Source organism: Atractosteus spatula, chromosome 13 (assembly GCF_055471065.1).
Source record: "Atractosteus spatula isolate fAtrSpa1 chromosome 13, fAtrSpa1.hap1, whole genome shotgun sequence".
Taxonomy (NCBI): domain Eukaryota; kingdom Metazoa; phylum Chordata; class Actinopteri; order Semionotiformes; family Lepisosteidae; genus Atractosteus; species Atractosteus spatula.
In genome coordinates this window covers 33,670,084-33,695,953 of record NC_142718.1, presented here as the reverse complement: position 1 = coordinate 33,695,953, position 25,870 = coordinate 33,670,084, and the positions used below count along the sequence as shown (strand labels likewise).

The window sequence follows — 25,870 nt, the reverse complement described above, 5'->3', positions numbered from 1 at the left end:
CTGTATATCCTTATGTATAGCATCTTTGAAGAGCGGTTAGTTTCATATTTGACAAAAACTAATTTCAGAATATTGCTAACAAGAATACATAAATTACGCAATTCAGGAAAAGCATTTGTTTTAATTAACTGGATTAGAGGATCACTCAAAATCTGAAATACAACATTAACAGTTTTAGAGGTCACATGGAACACTGGTAAAAATAATAATTGTGTTATTTGTTATATGATGGAGGCTTTTCATTTGAAACCATTTCAAGCTTTGGGAAGTACTGCTGGACATGGTTCTGTTCGAGACAGTGCTTTACAGTATGTCACCCTGTCATTGCACTGCAGGTGTGTACATCAGGGGATTGTTCCTGGATGGCGCTCGATGGGACCGCAAAACCAAACTTCTAGCAGAGTCCTTCCCCAAAGTGCTGCATGACAATGTGCCAGTGGTGAGTGTTTTATCACGTTTTTTTCCAGTTAGACACAATAAAAATAAAATAGCATGATCTATGTATGTGCACTCTTAGTCATAGATAACTGATTGTCACCTCAGGTGACCAAAGTCTGTTCTGGCTTGTGAGTATCTTTCAACTACCAACTAATTAAGACTTGAAGGACTAAATGTTTTATGTTTACGAGTTGTAAATTGAATGTAAGAGTTGAAATTGATTACAGCAGACGTTTCAGCTCCTCGTAGGGTTATAATATACCGACAGTAAAACGAATACTGCCTGAAAATACACAGGCAGTGCAATTATTCTAGCAGGACAAAGACATGTTAAATTATATACTATTATATATTCCATAATCGTTCAATGGAAAGAAAAAAACATTTTGTCCTGAAGACGACTTTTTTCACACACTGATCCTATCAGGTGTCCTGTAACTATACTTCAAGATTGGTCACAAAGTAAATTAAAATATCACTTTTTCCCATCCAATATTTTATATTCAACTGCTGCCACAGATGAAACTGAAAGACTTCTAAAAAGTGTGGATAAAGTGATGAATTCTTTAGATATTATGCCGGAGCTGACTGAGGGTGTTTGCTGGCCACCTTTTGTGTTTCTGCAAAGTAAATAGAGTGAATAAGATGGTCCTGTTCTCAGTCCTGCTGTTCCTATCCTGAACCCAAGGGCTGAGGACACTCAGAAGACTCTGGGACCAAATGGCAGTAATGCTGAGAGGGTTAGCTCTGCTGATCTCATAGACACTCAGATGGCGAACCGAAAATGTGGTGGATTTGCATGAATGTTGTTTGATTGACACAAGAATGTTTTTTTTCCATAAATCGATGGTGTGCACATAAGTAGAAAATCTTGTCACAGATCTCTAGTCACACAAGGTTTACTAGTACCCAAGTAAATTAAAACATCACTCATTCTATCCAACATTTTATATACAGCTGCTGCCACAGATGAACCTGAGAGACTTCTATAAAATGTATTATTTTATTTTTTATTTTTAAAGTGGAATTACCCATAACATTGATAGCTGTATGAATAATACAAAAATAAATGGGGCTACTACTGTTTTTTAAAAAAAATAATGTTCCACTTGTTTGTTTATTCAATTTAAGTTGAGGCTGATCTAATTAAAATCAAAACTGCTGCAAATGAAAGAATCCTATTAGGACAGCATCATCTTTATTGTAGTAGTTCATATAAAGCATCATAATAATGATTTGATGGCTTATAAATAAAAAATAAAGTGTAGAAATAAAATGTCGCTAGTGGCAGGTTCTGAGATTTAAAAATATGACTTTATTTAAACATATTTGTTCATGCTGCACACCATACTAATGTATTATTCAAAAACCTTTCTTTGATATTTTAAAAATTCCAGTTCGACTAATAGTAGAAATTGTTTTTGACAAAAGCAAAAGTGAATTAAAAATGTGTTTTTCGAAGGAAAAGAAAAACAAAATAGTGTGACAGTCTTTGAAGTGGAAATCTACAGTATATGGAAATCTAGAGATCAGAATCTTTGGATTTTGTTTTATTTATATGAAAAATAGATTTAACACAGTTCAGAGATGATAAATATCCACCAAGAAAAGTAGAATCTCTCTATCTTGGTAACTGGTGATAAACTGGCAAGTAACAGTTTATTCAAGGTTTCAAATGAGGCAGTTATTGCAGTATATGTATTTACTGCAATACTGCAAGAATATAACTAGAGAAATGTAGCTGTAAATAGCAATGATGAAAGCAGTGAAGTTTATCTTTTATTTTTATACCTCTCCTCTTTATTTTCCTCTCAAGATACAGTAAAACACAAACATGCACTGTTGACCCACACTGCTGGTTTTGCATGTTGTGTGCCCGCTAATGTCTACAGCATAGTTACTGTATCATTCTGTTGGAAGAGTAAATAAATTCCCTAAAAACAATACTGCATGCTTACAGGACCTCATCAAATTATAGAATTGCTGTTGTGGTAATAAGTGCAAATATTACGAACAATTCAAAAGGTACTGTAATGCTTGGGAAACCATGAGCAACTGTTTGGGAAGTCCTAGTCACTAAGCTATTCACAGCAATGGCTGGAATACTGACTTCACTCTGAGCCACTCAAAAGCCCCATGAAGTTTTGTATTTTTTTCATTAATTTAAAATGTATAATCTTAATAAGAGTTTCCTGTTACACTGGCTTGTTGCTACAAGCGATAGATTTCGTTTAGTCAGCTCCCTCCTGTTTTGTCTTTTCAAGATGTGGCTGAAGCCATGTAAGAGGCACGACATATCCCAGAGGATGAGCTACACTGCCCCCCTCTACAAGACCAGCGAGCGCAGGGGCACACTGTCCACCACAGGACACTCCACCAACTTCGTCATTGCCATGACGCTGCCTTCTGATCGGCCCCCAGAACACTGGATTGGACGTGGCGTGGCACTGCTGTGCCAGCTCAACTCCTAATACCACACCCCTTTCCAAGGCTTTTCAATGTCCCTGTGGCCTAATTTGAAAAACAAACAGGCACTTTAAGTTTATGAATATTACATTGGCTTCTCAGAACCTTTATTTTTAAGTATTCAATTTGTTTTCATTTATTAAATTTAGGAAAGTAAAGTTGGTATTGTATTATTTGTAACACTTCATTAAAAAACAATATAAAAATGGTTGTGTGCCCATTTCAGTTTTAATATGTTGTATTAATAAGTTGCATGAACTATGTTCAGTGACCCAGCTTCTGTTTTTAACTGCAGCTAAAGCTTAGAAGGTTTAGTTTTTACTTCGGTTCACTGAGATCCAATAATAAACACCATTCCCACATCTTTGCAACTTTATGCAAACTTTATTGTTTTCCGTTCTTCAGTGGAAAACAAAACTGACAATAGCACGGATAGCAAATGCAGTTAATACATTTAAATATCCAGGTCTGTAAACATCATAAAAAATAAAAAAAGCACAAAACAAGAACCCTCATTATTTTGGCTTTAGAACAGATTTTTCATTTTTTTCCCAGTAGTTTGATAAGATATCCTTTGGGGCAAAAGCCTTGAGAAAATATTTTTCTTTTCTGGATGTTATCTCAGTATATTTTATACTCAAAACGAAAAATAAAAGCAGCAGTTTGACTTAATAACTGTACATGTATTGTTTATATATCTCACTTGCTTTAACGTTACAGTTCCTACATGTTTCCATTTTTGAGGGATGTAAAGTCCTGACAGCATTTAACCCATTTTAAAAATCTGTATTAATCTAAAACTGATAGCTCACACTGTCACTTGTTTAACCCATGTAAGGAAAAAGGCAGTTTTGCTCAAATCAATTCAATGAATAATGAAGTACCATAGTGCTATGAGATTGTCTTCAGGGAATCATCATTGTTCACATATTTAAATATAACTCACTGCCTGCAATTTTACAAGCTTTTCTTTGTTTCCAAATAATTTTGACTTATATTCTCAAACAAGTTCTTAAAGCATGAATAATCAACTACAATTAGTTTGCAGGGTCCGTTTTCGTAATCCTACAACTACTGCACACTAAAACCACAAGTTATTAGCTTTGCAATGCCCCAAAGTATAGCTCATCTTTAAAATTAAAAAAAAAAGCTGTAGCAAAATGCTCAACAACTAACAATCAGATGTTTTGACCAATGACAACAGTTTTACACCCACAGCTTTTTAACTCCTCCCATGCACGATTTTATCCGGTTTAATAAATTACTTTTATGTGATTACAATGATCTACATCCAATAAACAAGTACATGGATGTCACACAGTGACAGGATAAATTGAAGTTACAATTATGTACTCTAGCGAACACAGAAGCTAGCTATCTGTACTAGGTGGTCAAAATACAGACAATCATTTGGTACCTAAGTAACAGAGATGGGGAATGCAATGTGAGGAGGCATTTAGAGCTCAAATCAAAATTTCCACTGTGGCCTATGTTTCAATAAAGCTTCATAGAAAATGCAGTGACTAGACATTTGGCACAAATGTGATTTTTCTATAACTGTTTATACCCATTAAAAAATTATTTCTTGAAAAAAATCACTGGGTAAGCTCAGTACTTCTAGTCTGTAATTTATTTTTTTAACAGCACTTGAAAGGTACAGTACAACACTGATGAAGCCTGTTTAAAACAGCACTAGATGAAATCACCATATTACTATAAAAGGAGCTTACTCATATAATTCAAGTTAAGACTTAAGCAGCTTAGATGTTTGCGTAATTACTTTACAATTTTTTAATGGGTATGCTATGTAGACAAAACATACAGTAGATGAAAAAGTAATTCAAATATCTAGAAGATAAATGCAGAAGTTGTGTTAGTTATAATCATAAGTAAAAAATCATTAACTGTACCTTCTGTACCATTTTTTTTATCCCAATAATGACACCTTTGGAAACAAAATCATTTTTTTGTAGTAAGGTTGGAAAATAAGTAATGTTTACTGCATAGCATCAAAAATACTTTTTCCCTTAAAGATGAACATTAATAAAACTAAATTCAAAGATAAATTAATGAGCACAAGACTTAAATAAAAGTATGATAAGACCATGCATTCAAAAGCTGAAATAAATTTAACTCAATCAAATTGAATGAAATGTCAATGAAATTTGACAGAATTGGACTAATTGGAAGGGTGCTATATACCTTTTAAGGAAAAAAGTAAAGGTGAGTATGCAAGTACAGTAAGTGTGCAGAATCTGCTATAAAGTTAACAGACAATGTATCACTTGAGTTCATGGAATTGTCATTCATCCATTGAAATAAAAGCTCACTCCCATAAATCGTATAATTTTATAATGTGATTGATTTATCAGCAGTGTTCCAAACCTTTCAATTTCAACAGCTTCTATTGCTAGTCGTATTAGTGACATACAGTAATTAAACATGCTCCAAATCATTATTTTTCCAAAATGGGTCCAGAATGTTTCTGGTTGAACCATTCAGGACATAATATGACTAATTTGGTCCGAAACTAAAATAATGTTGTTTTTCAAATTTCTTAAATTTCATAACAATATGGTAATATCAGCGATCACTTTAACAGGTACTGTAAATGACAAATTTTCATTTGGCACCAAAGCTCCAAAACATCCACAGTTACAAAAGCGAAAACATAGCTTCTTCTTGAGTAGACAACAAAAAGTGGCAAACATTTTGTCAAGCATGGCTCAACATTACTAATCCACTGAACCTTACAATTTTGGAATTAAGATGGGCTTTGTTCACAGGAGATATCAATCCTGTAAGATCATTAAAAAAAAAACATCAACCACCACAGTAGTATTCTAATTTAAGATGTTATAAACAGCTACAAAATAGGAAGCCTGTGTGTACCTTGATTTGCTAGCACTCTGGCACAACTGAATCCACATATTGAAACTGTGAGTACCACAGGATTAAAAAAAAAAGTGTTTGTATTATTCTGAACAGGTAATTAGGTCAGTTACTGGTCAGCAGGACTGGAACACTGTAAATGCTTGTTCTCCAACCACTGTTTTGACATGTGTTGGCCCCCTGGCTGCAATGTTGCAATACATGACACGGTTCACAATGAGATACACACCACGGGTATTATGCTTGAGCAGTGGCTTGCTGGACCTCGGGAAGAAAGCGGAGAGTGGCATGGTGATGTGCTGGGAAATGTGGCCATCACTGTAGTGTTTTAGAAATGTAGCCAGATTTATACACCATTTGTATTTTGTGTGAGGGTTTTTTTATTTTACTTTGCTTGGCTGTTGAAAACGAAATGTGATCAATAACTGTAAGCAATGTGCTAAGACAAGAGCCAGAATTTTATAGGATGTCTAAGGTAAGAGCAAGCTGGGCTTGGTGCCAGTGGAAGCCTCATCACTCCAGGATTTTCTGGAGGTAAAACCCACAGCCCGCTCTGAATGCAGGTGGTCATTCCTACACCACAGAAAGGTTTCTCTCAAAAGGTACTCTACAGGCCAGGCAACACGGAGATGGGGCTGGCAGAGAGGTCAGGGCTGTGGAGCTTCTCCCCACATTGATTAAATAGACACCTGCAGGGCTGGGCTACATCAGTCCTCCGGGTGGTCTTTCAGAGCTGCCATTCTTTGTTCCAGTTGACACTCTGAACAGAGGAAACCAGCTGGAAGCCTTCTAAATCTCAGGGAGCGTTCAAAAAAGAGCAACATGTCTGCATGTCTGGTCTGCAAATTTCAAAAAGGATGATTTTTGACTAGAAGGAGAAGACATGTGAATGAATGAACTATCAGTGCACGCCAGGTCATCTCTGTACCGAACAGTTCGTGACTATGCAAAAACAGGATGGATACTAAAAAAAAAACAATTGGGGAAGTATATTTATAAAACAATCTCTTTTTCTGTGTAATTATTAACTCCTTTGGTCAATAATTCAGCCAAAGAGTCACAATATTATTTATAAAAAGAATAACTTATGTTTGTACTATTCTGATTTACTATCACGTTTCAGTTTCTGTTTCAGTTTTAATTATAGAGGAACGTCAGGTTTTCGTACACTTAGTTTCCAAACTGTGTCTACTGTGGAACCTGAAATCTTGATATTGGGATAGGCATGTTTGTGGGCTGATAAATTTTCAAGATTAAGAGCACTGGCTGCTGAATACATAAGTATCAGTATAAACTTGCAAATAACTCTGATAGGACATGATATTCCTTTTCTTCACTGGACATAAATGGAAACACCAAGCTTCCAATATATTTATTGTCGAAAAAACTGCAAATATATTTCTGCAGTGGGGATGCCACGCAGGCGGCATGGTGTTTCAATGTCTAAGCTGCCCGGGGTAGAGATGACAATTTTTAGACAAAATGGCCCAGTACTGCCTGCAGCAGCTGGCACTGGTGAAGCACAGAGGGGACGAGCAGCAGGCCTGCTGAGGTGTGTGTGGGCACCACGGAGCTCGAGGGTACCATACGGCTGCCTCAAGAAAAAGGGGGGGACGCGGGGGATGGGGTTGGATAAGATGTCAGACAAAAAAAAATAAACAATGAAACTTCTCTATTTCGAAGCAACTGCAAGCCACTGCTTTTCTTACTGGCTACGTAATGATTGCCACACAAAGTTCATGCATGACTGGCCTGCGACACAAGCAATAAGGCGAAGCAAATACCAACATACTTTTTTCTGGATATATTTCCCCCTCCCTCTCCTGCTCTGTCGAGTTCAGGGCGAGGGGTTGTGCTGGCTAGAAGTTGATGTCCAGGACAATCTTGTCCTCAAAAATGGCAATGAGCAGCATGATGCCAAAGCCCACCAGCATGCCTACATTCTGCAGCAGGAAGTGGCCTAGCTGGCATCTCTTGTGTTCCTCGCTGTCTCCATGAAGCATCTCCGGAAGCTGGGGGGGGGGGGGGGGGACAACAAGGAGGATAATTCAGAAAACTCCATAGCTCAGACTTGTTCGGCATCCCAACGCTGTGCAATCAAGACATCCCCCCTTCAGTGTGTTTCTCCATACTTACAAACTGTACAATCCCAGTGGTCCTGAATTTAAAAACAGAGACACTGTCACGAAGATTATAATGGACATTTAAAACTGGGATATGTGTTCTTGTCCCCACAAAGCTGTAGTCATATCAGCTCAATATTCAAATCTCATCTAAAAGTTCTTGCAATAAATAATTCAAGAAAGAAACATGCCTCTTCTTGTCTACATAGGCCTTATGTCTGGCATCAGAAATAGCTTTTACATTTTCTAGTAATTTTCTGTGGGAGGGAGGTAGTCTGGTGACAAAATGAAAGGCCTTCTCTTACCAGAGAACAGTCAGCTTTGTAATTCTTTTCCAAAACCGTAAAAGAATATCAGCCGACAAAACTCCTGTCCCTGTAATGCATTTTACTAAGTGTTATAGTCTTCCTCAAGATACTGGATGTGCTACATAGCACTGAGTGCTGTCCTTAGTTTCTTAGTCATCCAATTATAATTATTGGGCTTTCCCCTTTTATCTAAAGACTTTATTAACCATCTAACACAGTGGTTACTACAGCCTGCACTCCGCCGGATCTCAAACTACTGTATATTCTTTCACCCTTAATCAAGTATCGTGGAAGCGGGTCGGTTCTTTAAACTTAAGATATCTCATAACTATAGAATGAAGGAGACAAAATTGTATATTTATTTTAATTTTGCAGTAAAATGAAGAATATATGAAACATTACGCACTTTACATTTACTTTACATTTAAATACATAGGAATGAGGAAACAGTAGTCATGTATGTGCTTAACCTCCAGTAGATACTTGCACACTAGGTTAAGAACCACTGATCTAAAAGCTGCATAGAAAAGTAATTTCTCTACCAAAAACAGCACTGAAATCCTTTCAACATGAAACTATAATAATTTTGACGTGTTCAAAGTGAGCTGATGATTATCCAGCTAGGAGAAAACAGAAGCTAAGAACAGTGAATCCTTGAAGACTAGCCATAGGATAAGATAAGCAATATCTTAATTTATAACCATACTGTAGCATACACTAACTGACAATGTGAAGTTCTACACTCCTGCAGTAGCTATCGCACTGAAACTTGTGTCGCGCCACTTTTTTAATTGAAGCTTTGAAGATGACATTATTATGTGAAAAAATAAATACAACTGCTACTGTGCAGGGTTTATTACTCTTGTATTCCCATAAGATCTTGCCAGTCAATCCATTATTCTCTTTTTTCAGCTTTTCTTTTATTTCCCACCAACATACAGAAAGATGGAAAAATACAGAGCGTGTGTCACTAGGTAAGCTCCCGGGAGTGCTAGTGCTAGCTCCTTTCACGAGAAGCGTTATAAATTCAAAAACGGCACGAGAAAAACTACCACACAAATCCACTTGCACATTCAAACCAGATCAATTATTGTGGACCCACTGTCACTGTAAAACACAACTATCACAATATCAATAGCTTATTAATATAGTGATAAGTGTCTTTCATACTTATCAGTGAGATAAAGCTAAGCTTCTTTACATATACTTTTTCTGTTACCACTGGATGTGGCATGCTTGCTAAGATCTCATCTATTATTTTTATTTCTTCACACTTGGCAATTTGGAAGATGCCAAAAATCTTAACAAGTGATTAATCCAAAGCATATTCCAGTGTTATCGGCACATGTCACCTCACTTCTCGATGACCTTGTGTACCATCGTCATGTGAGGATGAAATTACAGTATTCATTGAAACACACAAGTTAGGCTGATGTGCTTTTGAATGCCCACATAATAAACAGAGAATGGAGACTGCACAATTCAGAGATGCTTAGACATATACAGTAGTTTTTGCTTTGAAATGTTGATATTTAAACTTAATTTGCCAAGTATGAGATACAAGCATATTGCATTTCTTCTTTGTGCACAGAAAAAAGGTGAATGGAAAGTGCTTACAGGAGCTATAGTCTTGTTAACATTAAGTCATGTTAAAAATGTCAAGAATAACAAATTGTGAAAATTAGATCATATTTTTTGTTTTGTGTTTGGATCATCAGGACAATGACTAATGGAACCATAATCTTCGGTAACACAACTACTGCTTTCTTCACTCCAAACCACAGAAGACAAGGCCAGACCATATTTTAGCATATTAATAATGCATTCAGGGAAGGTTCAATACGTAGTACGTTACATATGTCAGCGACAAAATAATATAACGTTAAAATGGCAACACAGGCTCCAAAGGTCTGATGATAACATTATTTCTTGGATCGTTAGATGAAACACAAAACCATCAACTGCAGGCCCAACTTCACATACACACAATCGGCACCTATCATACATACAAATGTTGGCAGGTGCCTTCCAGAGGGTTTTGCTGGCAGTTTTCTTTATAAACTTGCACCTTATCAGCCTATTGCATACAGGAAAAGAGGCTTGGTAGTGTTCCAGCACAGGCAGGCAGGGAAAACCGCGTGGAGCGTCTCCCTCCCCACTGTTCGGTCTGTCTTTCTCCGAGTGGGGCTGCCTGCCAGCTTTAGGCGCACTGCGCCCAAGATGAAGTGCACAAGCTGTAAACCCCTGGAGAGTCACCAATGCCAAGCCTGCTGCTCAGAGACAACCCTATCAAACAAAGCTGTAGAAGGAGAAGCTTCTCTCATCTTCCACTCACCGGGGAGTGCACAGCAAGGGAGGAAAGATTAGCAGCTTTTTTGAACCAGAAAAGGTCTATTTATGTACCTCTACATATTCACAACATACTCTCATGGGTCTTTGGTTTTGTTTATGAAAGTCATTGTCACAAAGGTTATGAAATGACACCCACTGCAATATTACAGCTCCACATCCATTTCAGTTGAGCCTGACTATGTACTGTATGTGCACATTCTGAATTTTGAAAAGGCCTCACTTGAAGAAAATCTCAGTATCATTCAGGTTCAAGTTAGATTACACTGCCATGTTTGAGAAAGATGGAGGTTTTCACCTTTCACTCATTCTATAAACAGCAAGAAAGGATATGTGCAACTAACTTGTGTTCAATGAATGTCCAACAGTGTGGCCTTTTCCAAATACAGTCCCAGGAGGCCCACCAGAAGCCCAGGAATTTGATCCGACCAGCACCTAATCACTGCCATACAAATCTAAACTGCTTAACGGTCATGCCTATAACCATATATCTGATTTGTGTATGCAATACAAAGTGGTGTAGATATTAAAATAAATGGCTAGGGAATGACTGGAGGATTACAGAGCATTATGGGTCATCTAAGGAATGGAGCTGAGAAACCCAGCCTGCTGAAAGGCACTCAGAATGATACAGTAGGTCCTCTCTAACCTACCATGTCCACTAAAGCCACATAGAGGAACATCCCGGCGGTGACGGCGAAGATCCAGCTGGTGAGGTTGTTGGTGTACTGCCCCACAGCCGTGCCGATCAGCATGCCCACGTACGCCATCAGAGCAGACAGTACATTGTAAACGATGGCCTGTTTCACCGACATCCCTGCCTTTAGCAGCACCGCAAAATCTCCTGGAACAGATGCAAAGGGGGACACCGGATAAGGCAAACTGAAATCAGCTAGGTCCCACATTGCAAGACACAACATTATCGAATCTGTTAAAACAACTCTTTGTAACACAACTTTTTACCATCCTACAAAGTCACATCTTTGTTTATTCAATATAAAAGATCTTTAGTACAATGCGTCTTACACAAAAAAACACAATACCATCTGCATTACTCTTCTCTGTAAATTTAGACAAAAACTGTGAACACTGAGCTCTCATTTTCTTTGCTTCTGGGTGTGTTTAAATAATGGAAACGAGCAACATGCTGAGAAGAAACCTTTCCATGTCATTGAGCTAAATTAACAGAACTATCTATGCCAATTATGTTCCTGATGGTCTACATAAATGAAAAAAATAAAACTTTTATTTCTCACTTCAGTTATTCAGACTAATGCTGTTAAGTGATTTATCTTTCACTTTGAAAAGCCTGACTTCAACAATGCCTCACATCCCTTAAGAAACTCAAAAGTAATAAATCATTATACATCGCCTTTACCTGCGAATACTCCACAGGGAATAGCTACACTGAAGATTATTTACTTTAAAAGCTGAAAATCCTACTTATCTTAGACATTAACAGATATTATTTGGTGTAAATGTATAATTTGAACCACAGTGCTCATAAATAGCACTTAAGGCAAAATTAATGGTGAGGTTTTAATTTTTCTTACAAAAGATTTTTTCCACATATTTCTGAATTAACTTAATTAATAGACAGAAGAAATAAATTGAATGCTGTGATTTTTTGCTATGCAATTATGTTTTTCTGCTTCCCTTTTCAAAAATGATTTATGTTTCTCAGATTTGATAAAATTTCATGTAGTACTGTTAGCTGTATAATTGTGCTAATTGTTAGGAGTATGGTACACATAAACGGTAACACATTACTGTAAACAACTAAATTAAATTCAGAACCCTTGAAAATATATCACTTTTTAAAAATCCACAATCAGATGCAAAGCCTGCATCTGAGTAAGCAAGAACATTTTCACTTAATTATCACTGAAATGTCTGCTATATTACACTCCTCATACACAATTTATCTTTTTTTCACACTCTAAAAAGCAAGTCTGATTTATGCTGCAAAAGAGGATATGTAAATAAAAGCAAAGACCTTCACAAAGTGGTTGAGAATATGTGGTATTGACACAAAAACTAAACTTTTAAGAAAGATAAACTTTTGAGAAAGATGAAATGCCCCTATATAAGCTCTGGACATTTGACCACCGACTACAACAAAAAACTAAATTTGTCAGTACCCTCCAGGATAAGCTTTATGCTCTAGACGTTGCTGTTTAGTACACTGTGAGAATATAACCATTGTGAAAGTTAGTGACCATTAACCTATACAAGATAAATCAACATTGAGAAAATGCAGAAACCATTTCCTTTTCAATACACAGCTGTTAGTGCCTGGAGTGCAAAAGTAAAAAACCGCATACTCATTTTACAACTTGAACAGGTAGACACAGTTTCCCCATTTTCTTCAAGTTCACGTCGGTCTAGTAAAAGAAAATGTGCTTCCCACTTCCATGAAATGTTAGCTTTTTTAGTTCTTGGTTTCCTCTTTCTCCCCGATTAAGGTATTGGGATAGATTGCATCCCAGAATTCCTAAATTATGGAAAAGTTTGCATATTAAGTTCTTCATCCTGCAGTATGAGGAGCCTAGCTCTGCCAAACCTTTAATTTGACTTCTGCTCCTTTATTTCCCGTTCATGGCCTGCTTAGTTAAATGCTGACACTCCTGTATCTTGTCATCCACTTGAAGTGAGCCTGGTGTATCCATATAGACTTCAGGATTTAATTCATATTGACATTTCCCTCAGACACTGTATATTGTCTTTTTGTCTCATAATTATGCACATAATTGCAACTTGTGTGTAGTGGAAAGATTCCTGAATTCCCAGAAGATATGGCATTTTCACTCTCCTATTTTGCATAATCATAATCTCTTTACAGATTATTTCCTTTTTTTCTTCTCCACTTTGGAGAATTCACATTCTAACATATAATTATAACCAGGGTGATCTTGGCCTCTTTCAGGATTTGCAAAACTGCATAAGAGCTGGCTTGTCTTCCATACCTTACTTACATTTTTGTAATTCAGCGCAAGCCTGTAGTGTCCCAAGGGGAGTGGGCAAACCTGTCTACACACCCAGTGCATATTTATCAGGATGTCAATGCTAAAACAATCACAGTACTTCTATCATAGCTGTCTGACTTCATTTTACGGGTCATCTGGAAGGGGGCTTGGGGAAAGGTTCCACTGATGGTGGTAGTGGGGAGAAATGTTGCTTTGTTTCATTTGAGAAAACTATAGAAACTACTAAAAAGTGGTTCAATAAAAGAAACAATGTTACTTTTTTAACATAGTGGAAGAATTTTCAATCTTTTAAAATGTGTTTCCAAAAGCTTTTTGCTTTAAGAGAGAAAACATTTGACTGCAAAAGCAAGCAAAATTGGAAATGAAAACTAGACACTAAAAGAAATATATAGTATGTATTTAGCTTTCTTGAAGTGCCAGTTGGCAGGCAGTCACAAGCCTATTCATCAATTGATGTATTCTGTACATCACCCAGCCTGACGAGAGATATCATTAGCACTGAGGAATTGTCACTTGCAGCTTGTGCTGCAAAACTGCCTCATTAAACAAACTGGAGGTGAGAGCACCACAGCAAAGAAGAGTTTTCAAAACGACACCTCAGATTACCATGCTGGTACTTTTACTTTTCACTACTCCTGCTAGACAGCTGACAAGCTTTGTTTTCCTGCAAGAGAGCTTTCTACTGCTGCCTTGTTGTGTTTGTGAATCAAAAAAGCCTTACATGTCTTTAGAACAGACAAAGATTAAGAACGGGGCTAGAAAGTCTTTGTTGTGTGCCTGTATGTGTGAGGTTTATGTTCAGATGAAAACAGGACACCTTTAGCTATTCTGTCTATAATAAATACAAGAAGCAAACAAAAAACTACTCAAATAAATTATTTTAACTTGAATATTTGGCTCAGATTCAACAGGTGGATCCACTACAATGGACACAGAGTGTCTAAGTAACTTTGTGTCAATTTTCACAGTACTAAACACTGACAGGATCAAGCTGAATCTAGTTCTCATGCACCCCAGTTATCGCATTCATGAAGTCAACGTGATCCAAAAATGAGCAAAGATAGCAGGTACTGTACACATGTGCCGAAGCTGGCTTAATGTTGGGGCAATAATATAGGAAGGTTTTGCAAATTTTCTTTAGCTACAAATGTCGCAATATCATCAGTGCAAACAGAAACATTTTTAAAATGTTTTTGTTGAACAATATGCAAGATTGTGGATTAAACACTAAATCAAATCCTGCAAACAAGTCTCACGTTTACCAGCATTTATTTTTTTTTACAAATACAATACCTTAGAAAACACATCTTACTTATGCATACACAGTTAGGGATTATATTATACATCTAATTTTTAGTAGAACTTTAGATACTAGTGAAAACATAAGCAGAAATATAACTAGATTTTGTTCTATCTGACCTCTGCCTGGCAGTTTTGTCTAAAGGTTTATGGTGGTGACCTTCAAAGAGGCAGGTTGGGAATTGCACTATAACTACAGTTCCTGGGTATTGTACTCTAGACAGCTAAAGTCATTAACAGTTTCATGGTCTGTCAGACACAATCATCACTAATGGGACCCCCGGCAGACTTTTCTCTGTACAATAAATTCTGGAGTTTCGTAAGGTGACTGATTCGGTCCTAATCCAGCTCTGCAATAGGAAACTCCTTGTCTTGCATCACTGAGCCACCAGGATAACCATGCCCCTCCCCTTATAAAAACAGTGCCCTTGCATAGCTCACAGTTAAATCATCTGATTATTTATTACAAACTCATTCATAAACTATTTCATATTTTCAATTTTCTTAAATGAGCACATTTTTGGACTGTTGATTGATTTTTTTACAAAATAAACGAAAACACCACAAAAAAAAGATTAAAGATAAAATAGGTTTGGAATCTCAGCTCCTAGGCTTCTGCAGCACAATCATTTCTTCTGCTGCTCATCTTCCCATTAATTTGCCGATTAAAACAACACTGAAATACAGATGTACTCGTCAGTGCTGACAGAGAAACATCTCGAAAACAGCAGTGACAACAGCAATGATGAAAGACCAGATATCATCAACACCGGTGACTAAAGACCCCTAAGCACTTTTCCCCCTATGTTTTCACTCCAAGAGCACACAAGTTCATTTCCAAGTTATCACACTCTATCATGTGCATGCTTGCCTTTGCATATTTAGAATCAAATAACATCTTACAGGGAGCAACAATGGGGAGTTTCTTTTTGCGGCCTTCCCCTGTGCTTTTATATTACAAAAAAAAATACTAAAATGACTTTTTAATGTTCATTAAATGATAAGCTCATTAAGACAATTACCGACACCTCATACATGGTCTGAATGCAACTCTCTAAATACCGTTTTGAGTTTACCTGGCTTTTGCAGGCTGTGCAGACATCAGCTATCTGTCATTTTGTGAACTACATAGCTCGCAGGTGCCAGCTGCCTTGTGGCAGTTTTGAAATACTCACCGAGCTCATGAGGGAGCTCATGGCAAAAAACAGCAATGGAAGTGCTGATGCCCCCCGTCACTGTGGCACTGAAAGCTGCCCCTGGGAGACAACAGAAACACCATCTCAAACAATTTACTCTGGCACTAACACCCTCCTTTATCCTGAGAATAAAGCAGTGATGTAGTCATGAGCTGTTGAATGCAAAAAAATGCTGCTTTGAACCAAATATACAGCTGATATATAAAGTACTTTAATGTGGAATTGTATTAATACTACACATAATACTAGACATCAGTTCTTGCCTGCTAGTTTACTTCTATAAATAGAGTATCAATAGTTGCAGGATATTGTTTAGAGATCCTGATAATCTCCAGCACTAGGGCACCCCACCAAGAGCCGTACAGATATGCAGTCTCACCTATGGCCAGGCCATCACTGAAATTGTGCATGCCATCCCCCATGATGACCATCCAGGCAATGCTGGCTATCCCTGCATCTTTCATCTCTTGATCGGAATGGCAGTGACCATGGTGTGAGTGACCATGGCCGTGTGAATGCCCATGGGAATGCTTCTTCGTCTTGACCTTCCTGCCGCTGTCTTTGTCGGGGGAGTTTGCCCCTTGATGGTCAGGATCATGGTCAGCAGCAGCCAGAGGCTTTTTGCTAGGGGACTCTGGGTCCTGCAGCTCAGTCAGTTGGGTGTCATTGTGCTTGCTGTCACATGACAACGCAGAACTGTCTAGCCCTGTGAGGAGAAACATTAATAAAGTAAAAGAGAACTGCCAATAAAACAGGGCATATGACTCTTCTGAATGTTTAACAGGAAATTAATAAGCTAAACTTCTGTCAGAAACCAGAGGTATGGTCAGATTCTTTAAGTAATCAGGTTTCAGTCTATGCACAGAGGACAAATGTCTAGAATCATTATGAAAGTAATAATAAGTACAACCACTGCAAAAGAGCTTTGGGACTATAATAAGAGATGACTTACCCTCAGCTGTCAGTGGTTTGAGATGGAGCCACTCTGCATCAGACCGGCGGTTTAGTTTGTGATCAGACAGCTTCCTCCCAATCTTTGATTCATCCCCATTTCTCTTCTTCCTGCACCAGCTTCCCTGATTTGTTTCAGAAAACCACAACATAGTTAGCATTCAGACAAGGATTCAGAATCTTGCTTAACAACATATCTCTATATCTAGTTATACCAAAAAAGCAAACAGAAAAAAGAAAAAAAATGGAATAATCGTGGTAGAGTATATCAAGCATTGCCAGTACAAAAACAAAGTACAGTACTCAAAGTTGTCTAAAAAATATACAGTAATCCTTCAATTTACGGAAACCTAATTTCCAGGATTTAATATTAAAGGAATTAGCTAATATGGGACTGTATTTAAAAAACAGCAGTACATTTTTTAAATGGACATTTGCATATAATGAAATAAATGTTCTGTATATTTTATAATCCCCCCTGCTTTTTAACAAAACTTTTAAGTCCAGGCATACTTTAACTCCACACAGGTTTATATGTACTTATGCACATGTATATATGCAAGACTATACTGTATATGTTAAAGGATGGAGACTATATGGGAAAAGTAAGCATTTGTTACATGTAGAGTACAGGATTTTGTTCCATAGGAACATATCAACTTACATACTGTATATGGGAGGTAATGGAAAAATTGGTATTGATTTACAGAATTTTGAGGTAACAAAATATTTTTAATGGAGCATACCATCTCCAACCTTGGTCAACCTTTGAGAAACGGCTTGCTCAAAATTAAAAAAAATCAAACATCTCAGTTCACGGCCTTTCACAAAGCAGCAGTGTGAATTTCACAGAGCTCTGGTGTTTCTGCCTTCACTAACGGTAGAGCGTAGCATTACCCCTTGGTCCCTGTAGTGTTTGAACATGCCGATGCAGTGTTCTATGATGAAGAGCAGGTAGATGCCCCCCAGGGCTGTCAGGCCCTTCCACACACCATCATACTCCACGAGCAGGTCTGTCTCTTCTCGGCTTTCATCATGGCTGTGATCATGTCCACCCTGGGACTGACATGGACAAGCACAACAAGGGAGCTCTAGACATTTATTGATTTGAAATCACACTAAAAAGAAACAATGAAAAGATACATGATTCCTTAAAAAGGCAAAATATCACACCCTGAAAAACGCCCTCAACTCTTTGAGTTAATGTTTTGACTTATATGGCTCTACAGCCATATTTGCTGTTTCACACAAAACTGAAAAGGAATACAGGATTAAAGTGATTGGAAGAAAAAAAAGTAAGATTCTTGAGTAGGTTGATGCTAAATTCTGTGTTTTCATATGCACCAGTGAATTAACACAGTGCATGTGTGAAGTACACAGTTTGTTTTTTTTCAGAAAGCCACACACCATGCAGATGATACCAAGGGGACTAACAGTTAAATGATTTAAGAAACCATATGCTTTGTCAGTTTTGGAAGATTTAAACAGCAGAACAAATTTCAGAATCTTACATTTCAGATTCTGACTGAGTATTCTGGAAGCAAATTCCAATTTTTCAACATAATCATGTGATCCTCAGTGTCTTTACCCTGCCATTAAGGCTAATTGAGAAAGTAATATAATGGATGATCCTGACACAGCACTGGGCAGACCAAAAATGCTGTAGCAGTCATTATTTTTTCTTCTGACACACACAGCCCTGTACCACTTCATCTGAAAGTTTCAATCACCTTCCCCTTCCTCCACCTCCACTTTGGTATCCACCCCCACAATAGTAATAATAAGTGCAATAGATTATCTGATAATGTAAAAGGAACATACAGTACATGACATGGTAACCTGCTGTGAACAAGCAGACTTGTGGCACTCACATGAGGCAGTAGGTGTAGCAGGGCATCGCCACTCAGTGTACCCACTGCTAGGGCCACCAGGAATGTGAGAAGGAACTTGAAGCAGGACTGGTTGATAATGGGTACCAGAATAACTCCCAGCAGAGACAGCAGGCTAATAACTGTGATAGACAGGAGACCCCAGAGCCAGGCTGTAAGATAAAAACAGGATTCAATTGGGTCTTTTCTTCTAGTATTCCACTGCTTTTATCAGCTTGAAACAAACACATAAATGTCTTTACATGCAAACCTATTGTGAGCTACAACCAAGAGTTCTTTAAAATGTACATTTTGTGCAAAAGCACAGCTTACAACATATGGAAAGGATAAAAAATGACTGACGCCTCTACGACATCAAACAATAATCAATGCTTTTTCAAATTATTTTTTTTGAAAAGTCTGAAGTGGCCAGAAAACGTTTGCTACTTCATTAATTCACTGTTCCCGTAGATCAGCATTTACTTTGTGTTAGCACGCTTTTCATCTCAAGCCAGATGAAGAATGCACAACTGTCTCATTTACATTTGAAAGACACTCATTTTTATTTCCAAACGAGAGCAGAAGAATGGCCAGGAAAGTTACTTTTCTACAAAAAAACAGGGATTTTAAATAAAAGTAGACATTCAACAACACAATGATCTAAGCATCATGTTTGGCTGTGTGTCACTTTACAAAATTACGGACCAAATACTTTTTCACAGACCTAGAGTTTGAGTGCCATGAAAGATATAAAAAAAAAAAAAATGTAACACTTGTCATTTGTCATTCAAACTTAAATGCAGTGCTAAAAAGCCGTTATGGAAGAGCTCTGAAATTGCAGTTAAGCTTGCCGTCTTTAAAATACCTGAAATATGAACTAAGATTTCATTAAGGGCAAAAACTGAGCAATAATGTTTAACTTCTTAATATTACTGGCAGTTCTGAATACTTTTTTTCCCCACAAACTTCTTATAATTCAATCTTATTTGTTCGTATGTCCTTTGACAGCATCAATTGTTTAGCACATTAGTAAATATAACAATGTTGCAAAAGCAGTAAAGCAATCAGACCACTCACTCTGTCCAGAGTGCAAGAATCTGTTTGCCACAGGAAACATGCATGTAATAACAGCTCAATGCTTGTGTTTTCATGGGACATTTCTGTTTCTTTGGTACCAGGCTGCAGATAACTCTTGCTCCCTGCTTGGCTGTGGACGTTCGAAGGAGATGCAGTGTTTTGTGCCGCTATGCGGGTGGTGTGAAACCAGGTGGGAGTGCAGCCTGATTTACCAGTCATTTCTGTGTCCAGAGTCATTGTTCTGCAAATAAGGCCTGGGTAAAACTTTTAGAATCAAGGAGAATTCAAGGACTGGACAGAGGCCGTCCAGCAGGTCAGTAAGACATGAGTTCTTCATACCCATGTGACTAATCATTTGCCAGATCACTCCATCTCCCAGGGAAAAACTATGCAAAGAAAAAGCCATCAGCATAGAGAATCAATGTTTTTTTTTTCTCTTTTACAAGGGTAGCATTGTATGATCCTCATATGTTCCAACTTCCATCCCTTCATTTCTACGGCTTAGACTCTGCTTTTGGCTCTTTCGTAATCAAGTACTAAAACTGACATTTCAGTTGAATTACAGGACAAGCCCTACATTTCTAGCAATTACAAATTTCCTTAAATGAATTACAGAAGTGAACCTTCAGGTGCAGTGATGAACATATTATACAAACTAGGCTCTGATACTCCAGAAAGTCTCAGGCAGAGTAGTAGAGGTTTTGGAGACTGCTTTCAAAGACCTGTCACTCTCACTGTGCTATTTACTATCTGTATGTCTGTTTCCTGATTTTTCTATGTTCTCAGTAGCTCTATAAAGCAGCAAACATACTTGTCAATATTTCAGTCATGGCTTCCACTACCACCTAATAAAGTTGGTTTGCAACAGGCCAACCTCAAAATTCAATGTATTCATTCTAACCAAGGCCACAAAGACTGTATTTCTCAAAGGGCTGTAGTTTCTGCTGCATTATTGTGGGGCATACAGCATTCTGCTCCAACATTCAAAATGTGGAAAATGTTTTTATTTTTCTGATTTACAGGGGGTGCAGTAAAAATAAATGCTGAAAAATTATTTAAACAGTTTAATTGCAGTATCTTGCATTCCTTTCAACACTATATCCTTATAATCTATTATTAACTTTTACTAGTATTGGATCTAACCTAATGTAAATCACACCACAAATCCAAGAAACAGGACAAACATCACTGTTTTTTAATCTGCTCTGGACAAAGTAGTTGTATAGAATATAATCTGTATGTCTACACACAATTGCACACAAGCACACGCATGGACAAAATTAAACTTAAATCAATATTTAAGTTTGATTTTAACTTTTAACAATGTTAACATTTACAATTATTTTACTTTTTAAGTTGAATTTCCTGCTGAAAATCAGTACAGTACAAAAATGTTTTGGCTGTGAAGCACTTGTATATGGTTTGAGCTGTATCTTTACAGATAAGCATGTAAAAGAACAGACATGATAATCTATAAATAATGTTCACAACACATGGTGTGGCACCAACAAAATATATCACAAAGAAATAAAACTACTAGATCAAGGTGTGAAGATCAGTTTTATATGTCCCAGGAAAATGTTCTCAGTGTGATCTAAAAATACTACAGGCAGTGTGATAAGGTATTAATACAACATCATAAGTCTGTAATTGAATTCTAAAAATCCGTAATTGTAAATTCAAGTTTTCAAGTTTTTTCCAGAAAGCCAGTCACGCGGCATCTGAGCAAAACATTGACACTAGAATATACAGCAAGAAAATATTCCTACACTGTAAGAAAAACCCACTTTCGTATTTATCTCATGAGTCATGTTTGTTATTTTCAGAATATTAATTTGATATTCTTTGACTACAGATGCATTTCTTTTTTAGTCCAGCATGACCTTAGTACTGAGGGACACAATTAAAACGAAATAGCCTTGAGCAGGTGGTGAGGTTTTTTTCATAGTTCACAAAGCACAAAGACAAACTTATTGCTAGCCTGATTCATTTACTGTACAATGCTGAACCACAGAAATGTTAACTTCTAATTCCACATACAGCACACTGTTTACTGTTAAAAACCACGCAAATAGTGCAATAAAAAAATATGCAACTCAACTATGTAAAAAGGTATACAGTAATACAAGATAAATATGAATTGTTCTTTTTTTAAGTAGTTTTATTCTTCTTAAAATTTTCTCTTCAGATGGTGTGTTGATGTCACAACATTTGCATCCAGAAAAGCTGAGAACAGTTTTTGTGATCATTTTTATTATGCATCTTGTTGCGAACAAGTCATTCTAATTTGTTCACATATACGTGTGGGCACCCAGAACGACGGTGATTTAAAATTTGTTAAGAACGTGATGTTGACCTAATTACATTGCTTTTTCTTCATTCTATAGCCTCATATCTTTAGTATGCACTTTGTTTTAATGCAACCTCTTTTCTTCAGAGGAGACATCTTTCAGTTTTATTATAATTGATTTTTATACTGTAACCTCATCAAGCATGGCTGCAGAGCAATGTTTATGTTTAGGTGATAACACAAGTAACTACTATTTATTAATTACAGATTCAGCCACTTCATCAGCCTCAGTTCGAAGCAGTGAGACACCAGTAGAAAACTGCTCTTATGGTCTCCTTTGACATAGCTTTATGAGATTACGGATGGTTACAAAGAAATGAAGCTTTCCTTCTTTTGAGTAAATGCATGGACATTTTCTACTCCATTGGTGATCTCCATAGTGAGCAACAGATACTTATTAAAAAATCAGGCATTTAAACCTCTATTTCCTAGACATGTTCTTATTAATCCCTGCATTTTTAAAGGGTGAGTTGGCAATCTATATTAGCATGAAAATATAGTGGGGAAGATAATTCTCCAAATACAACAATATGTTATATTGAATACATTATTCACTGTAGCTGTTGTACAGGCAGTGTACCTGTTTCACCTGGAGTGACTACCCAGCAAACTACTGGAAATGTTTTACAATGTGCTTGAAGCTACTACAGTACAAAAGGTACAGAATAGTGTAGTTTGTATGCATTTCATGTTTGCCCGAATTCCTGCTAAAGCTGGATTTCTCAAGATGGGTAAGGGAGATCACATATAGATTGTCTAAAATAAGACCCATATCTGACAATCTTTCAGTTTCTCTGATCTGACTTATGATCTTCTGGGGCCAATGTTTTGAGACCCAGGAATGCTAGTTTCTGTTATCTGTTCGGGTTTCAGTTCTTCACTGGTTAGTCATGAACGTGTACCACATTGCTGAATTTAACCTTGTACCTCCTGCACAACCTCAAAAATCTCCCTGAATTCTGTGATTAAACAGAATTCAATAATTTTGTATACATCAAAACAACATGAAAGGGTTCCATCTGTTCCCTATGCACATAAATTTGCACACAAAATGTACGACTGGCATTGAAGAAGGCAACAATCTGGCATTGTGTTTCAATTAGCTGCAAGTAGGCCGAGTCTTGTGAAAGTTTTTCCAAGACATTACTGTCTTCTCCACGGCCAGAGGTACAATTTGTATACAGATCAAAGTGATGACCTGGCAACTCACAGAGACAGCTGACCTACTTTCTACTCAAAATGCTCACAAGACTTCAAACCAAAAAATGTGCTGCTCCTTGAAGAATTACCATTCTTAGCTTGAGAGATGCTAGCTTCTACAATTAAAAACAGATTTTATACCTAATCACAAATATGTCATTTGCCACCAAAACCCATTATTGCAGACTGTAAAATACAAAGCTAATTTCAAGTTTCACCAACTATCTATAATTGTTTCTAAGCAGCATGTTTTTTCTGCTTCACTTACTATTAGAAATGACAGGATCATGCAGCTCTATTTTTGTCATCCTTAATCAGTATACTTTGAAGTCCCTAGGCAAACATGTAAGATCATGCATACGCATATTTTAAGATCACTTTTATATAAAGTCTTTAGGCTTGACAAAGGTATCATACAGCTTATAGAATAACTTAAGCATCTCAGAGCTGTTAATTTTTTACTCACTGAAAATTGCTTCATGATTAAGCACCTGACAATAAGATCCATCATATGATGCATTTGGGAAAGTGCTGCTTTCTCAATATACACTCCTGTAAGTAAGCAGACCTTCTCAAAAGGTTTATCAGATAGGTTAAACTTTTCCCCATGGCACTTAAATTCTAGACAAGTGCACTGCATTTAATGAAATTGGATCCTTGAGACACTCTTTAAACGAAAATGAAAATCAGGTCACATAAACTGTTGAGGTCCTTCATGCTCAACTTATTCATCTAGTCCCTATCTCATTATCTTAGTAAAAAGAAAATCCATTTAAAAAAAATAAAAAGCTGGAAAGAAGCAGTCATCTGTGCAAGCTTTCTAATTATGCGTTTTCAAAGCCAGGGCGAGAAGATGGCATTCTACGCTGTTTGAACATTTTAATTGGCAGAAAAACGCTTAGCAGCCATTTTACTAATCCCCTGGTATTTAAGGCAGGATGCAAATTAAGAGTGAATGAGCCTGGCCTAAAATCCCCAGTATTTCCATAGCACACTTAAAAGCCAATAGCGCTACTATTTCTCAGAGGCAATGTTAAAAGTAGGGAAGCTAATGAGGTATTATCTGTTTCACTCTGCAAGACTCATACAGGACCAGCCAACACTTCTTAATGATGCTGTAATTATCTGAATTATCAGCAGTGTTCTTACCCACTATTAATAATTTCTGTGTACGGCAGAGAAAGATTGTTCCATCAAGTGATACTGCTTACAGCTGTCTTCCAAGGTTAATGACAAAAAAATAGTCCTAAATGGCAATGTCAACTGAGAGATAAGAATTAATATGAACAATGTCAAATGTCTTGTTGTTTAGACTCCTAGCATGACTGTCCAAACAATTTTTCTACAGGTATAATTTTTATTTAACGGACGGCCAGGTTGATACAACTTACTGCATTGCTGCAAAAACAGCAAGGGTGTGGTTTCTGACCTCTTCCATTTATGAAAATGTGTGGTTCAAAATGAAAAAAAAAGGCATTAAACTCAAAGCAGAAAAGTCAGATCCTTCCAATGACTGTTTTCCTACATCGCTAAAAAAAAAGCTAATAAAAGCAACTTTTCCCTCCATAATTTAACTTTTCATATCAATTTTTACTAAAACAATATATCTGTTTTACCTGCCAAGAAACACTTCTACATAAGAGCGAAAGGGGTTACATGTCTAAAGAATGGAAAACAGATGAGCCACTGGTTGGTTGTAAATCAGATTCATTATTAATTTCATTTGAGTGTTATGAGTAAAATGTATTTCAGTGTATTAAAATATACCATATAACAGTAAGGTTCCTAGAGGATATACATTTATGAATGATAATTTACATACCAATGAATAATTCTGCTTTGGCCTGTAATTAGATACATCTTTTAGTCTAATCCATACCAACCAAACAATTTATTGTCTTATTTGCATAATATTTTTCAGCGAAATTACAGATTTTGTACAACCTAATGGTCTGTTTAACATAATGTGGTGTCTCTTTATCATATAAATTCCCACCATGGTAGTATTGAAAATAAAATAAGATTTCATATTTTCTGCCTTCAGTGAATCTACTTCATTATTTAACGCATGGAAAACAAATGTCAGGATCAATCCCTTATACAAAAAAGAAATCACAGCTCACAATACACATGGAATAACCTTCACATTTGGTACGTTTTTTCTTAAAGTTCTTAGTTCAAAACAGTCATGCAACTGTCAGTTGAATGTACAAAAACATCTGTTGGCATGTAAAACACATTCCGAACAGAGGAACCTTTGCTATAAATGTATATGTGAATAGCCTTTTCTATTTTCTACTTAATAATCACCCTGACTTTACAAATCAAGTCTTTGAAAAAAAGTGGGCAACAGAAACTCTGGATTT

General features: G+C 36.9%; 2 protein-coding genes across 6 annotated transcripts in view; one reads left to right on the top strand and one right to left on the bottom strand.

Moving 5' to 3' along the window:
* Positions 1–5,242, top strand: part of dnah7 (dynein, axonemal, heavy chain 7) — an 81,359-nt gene extending 76,117 nt beyond the window's left edge. Inside the window, exons 64-65 of the mRNA XM_088930760.1 lie at positions 336–439; positions 2,703–5,242. Coding sequence (XP_088786886.1) covers positions 336–439; positions 2,703–2,909 — 311 coding nt within the window. The 3' untranslated portion in view covers positions 2,910–5,242. The remainder of the gene's footprint in view (positions 1–335; positions 440–2,702) is intronic.
* slc39a10 (solute carrier family 39 member 10) overlaps positions 1–25,870 on the bottom strand; it is a 55,892-nt gene that overhangs the window by 6,161 nt on the left and 23,861 nt on the right. For 3 of the 5 annotated variants that reach the window (XM_088930761.1, XM_088930762.1, XM_088930764.1), the window contains exons 4-10: positions 18,881–19,050; positions 17,907–18,071; positions 17,011–17,134; positions 16,438–16,764; positions 16,038–16,118; positions 11,230–11,420; positions 3,269–7,808 (exon numbers count right to left, since the gene is read on the bottom strand). In XM_088930761.1, coding sequence (XP_088786887.1) covers positions 7,656–7,808; positions 11,230–11,420; positions 16,038–16,118; positions 16,438–16,764; positions 17,011–17,134; positions 17,907–18,071; positions 18,881–19,050 — 1,211 coding nt within the window. In that variant the 3' untranslated portion in view covers positions 3,269–7,655. Of the gene's footprint in view, positions 1–3,268; positions 7,809–11,229; positions 11,421–16,037; positions 16,119–16,437; positions 16,765–17,010; positions 17,135–17,906; positions 18,072–18,880; positions 19,051–25,870 lie in introns of those variants that run through there. The other 2 variants (XR_016093912.1, XM_088930763.1) reach the window with 2 other exon arrangements.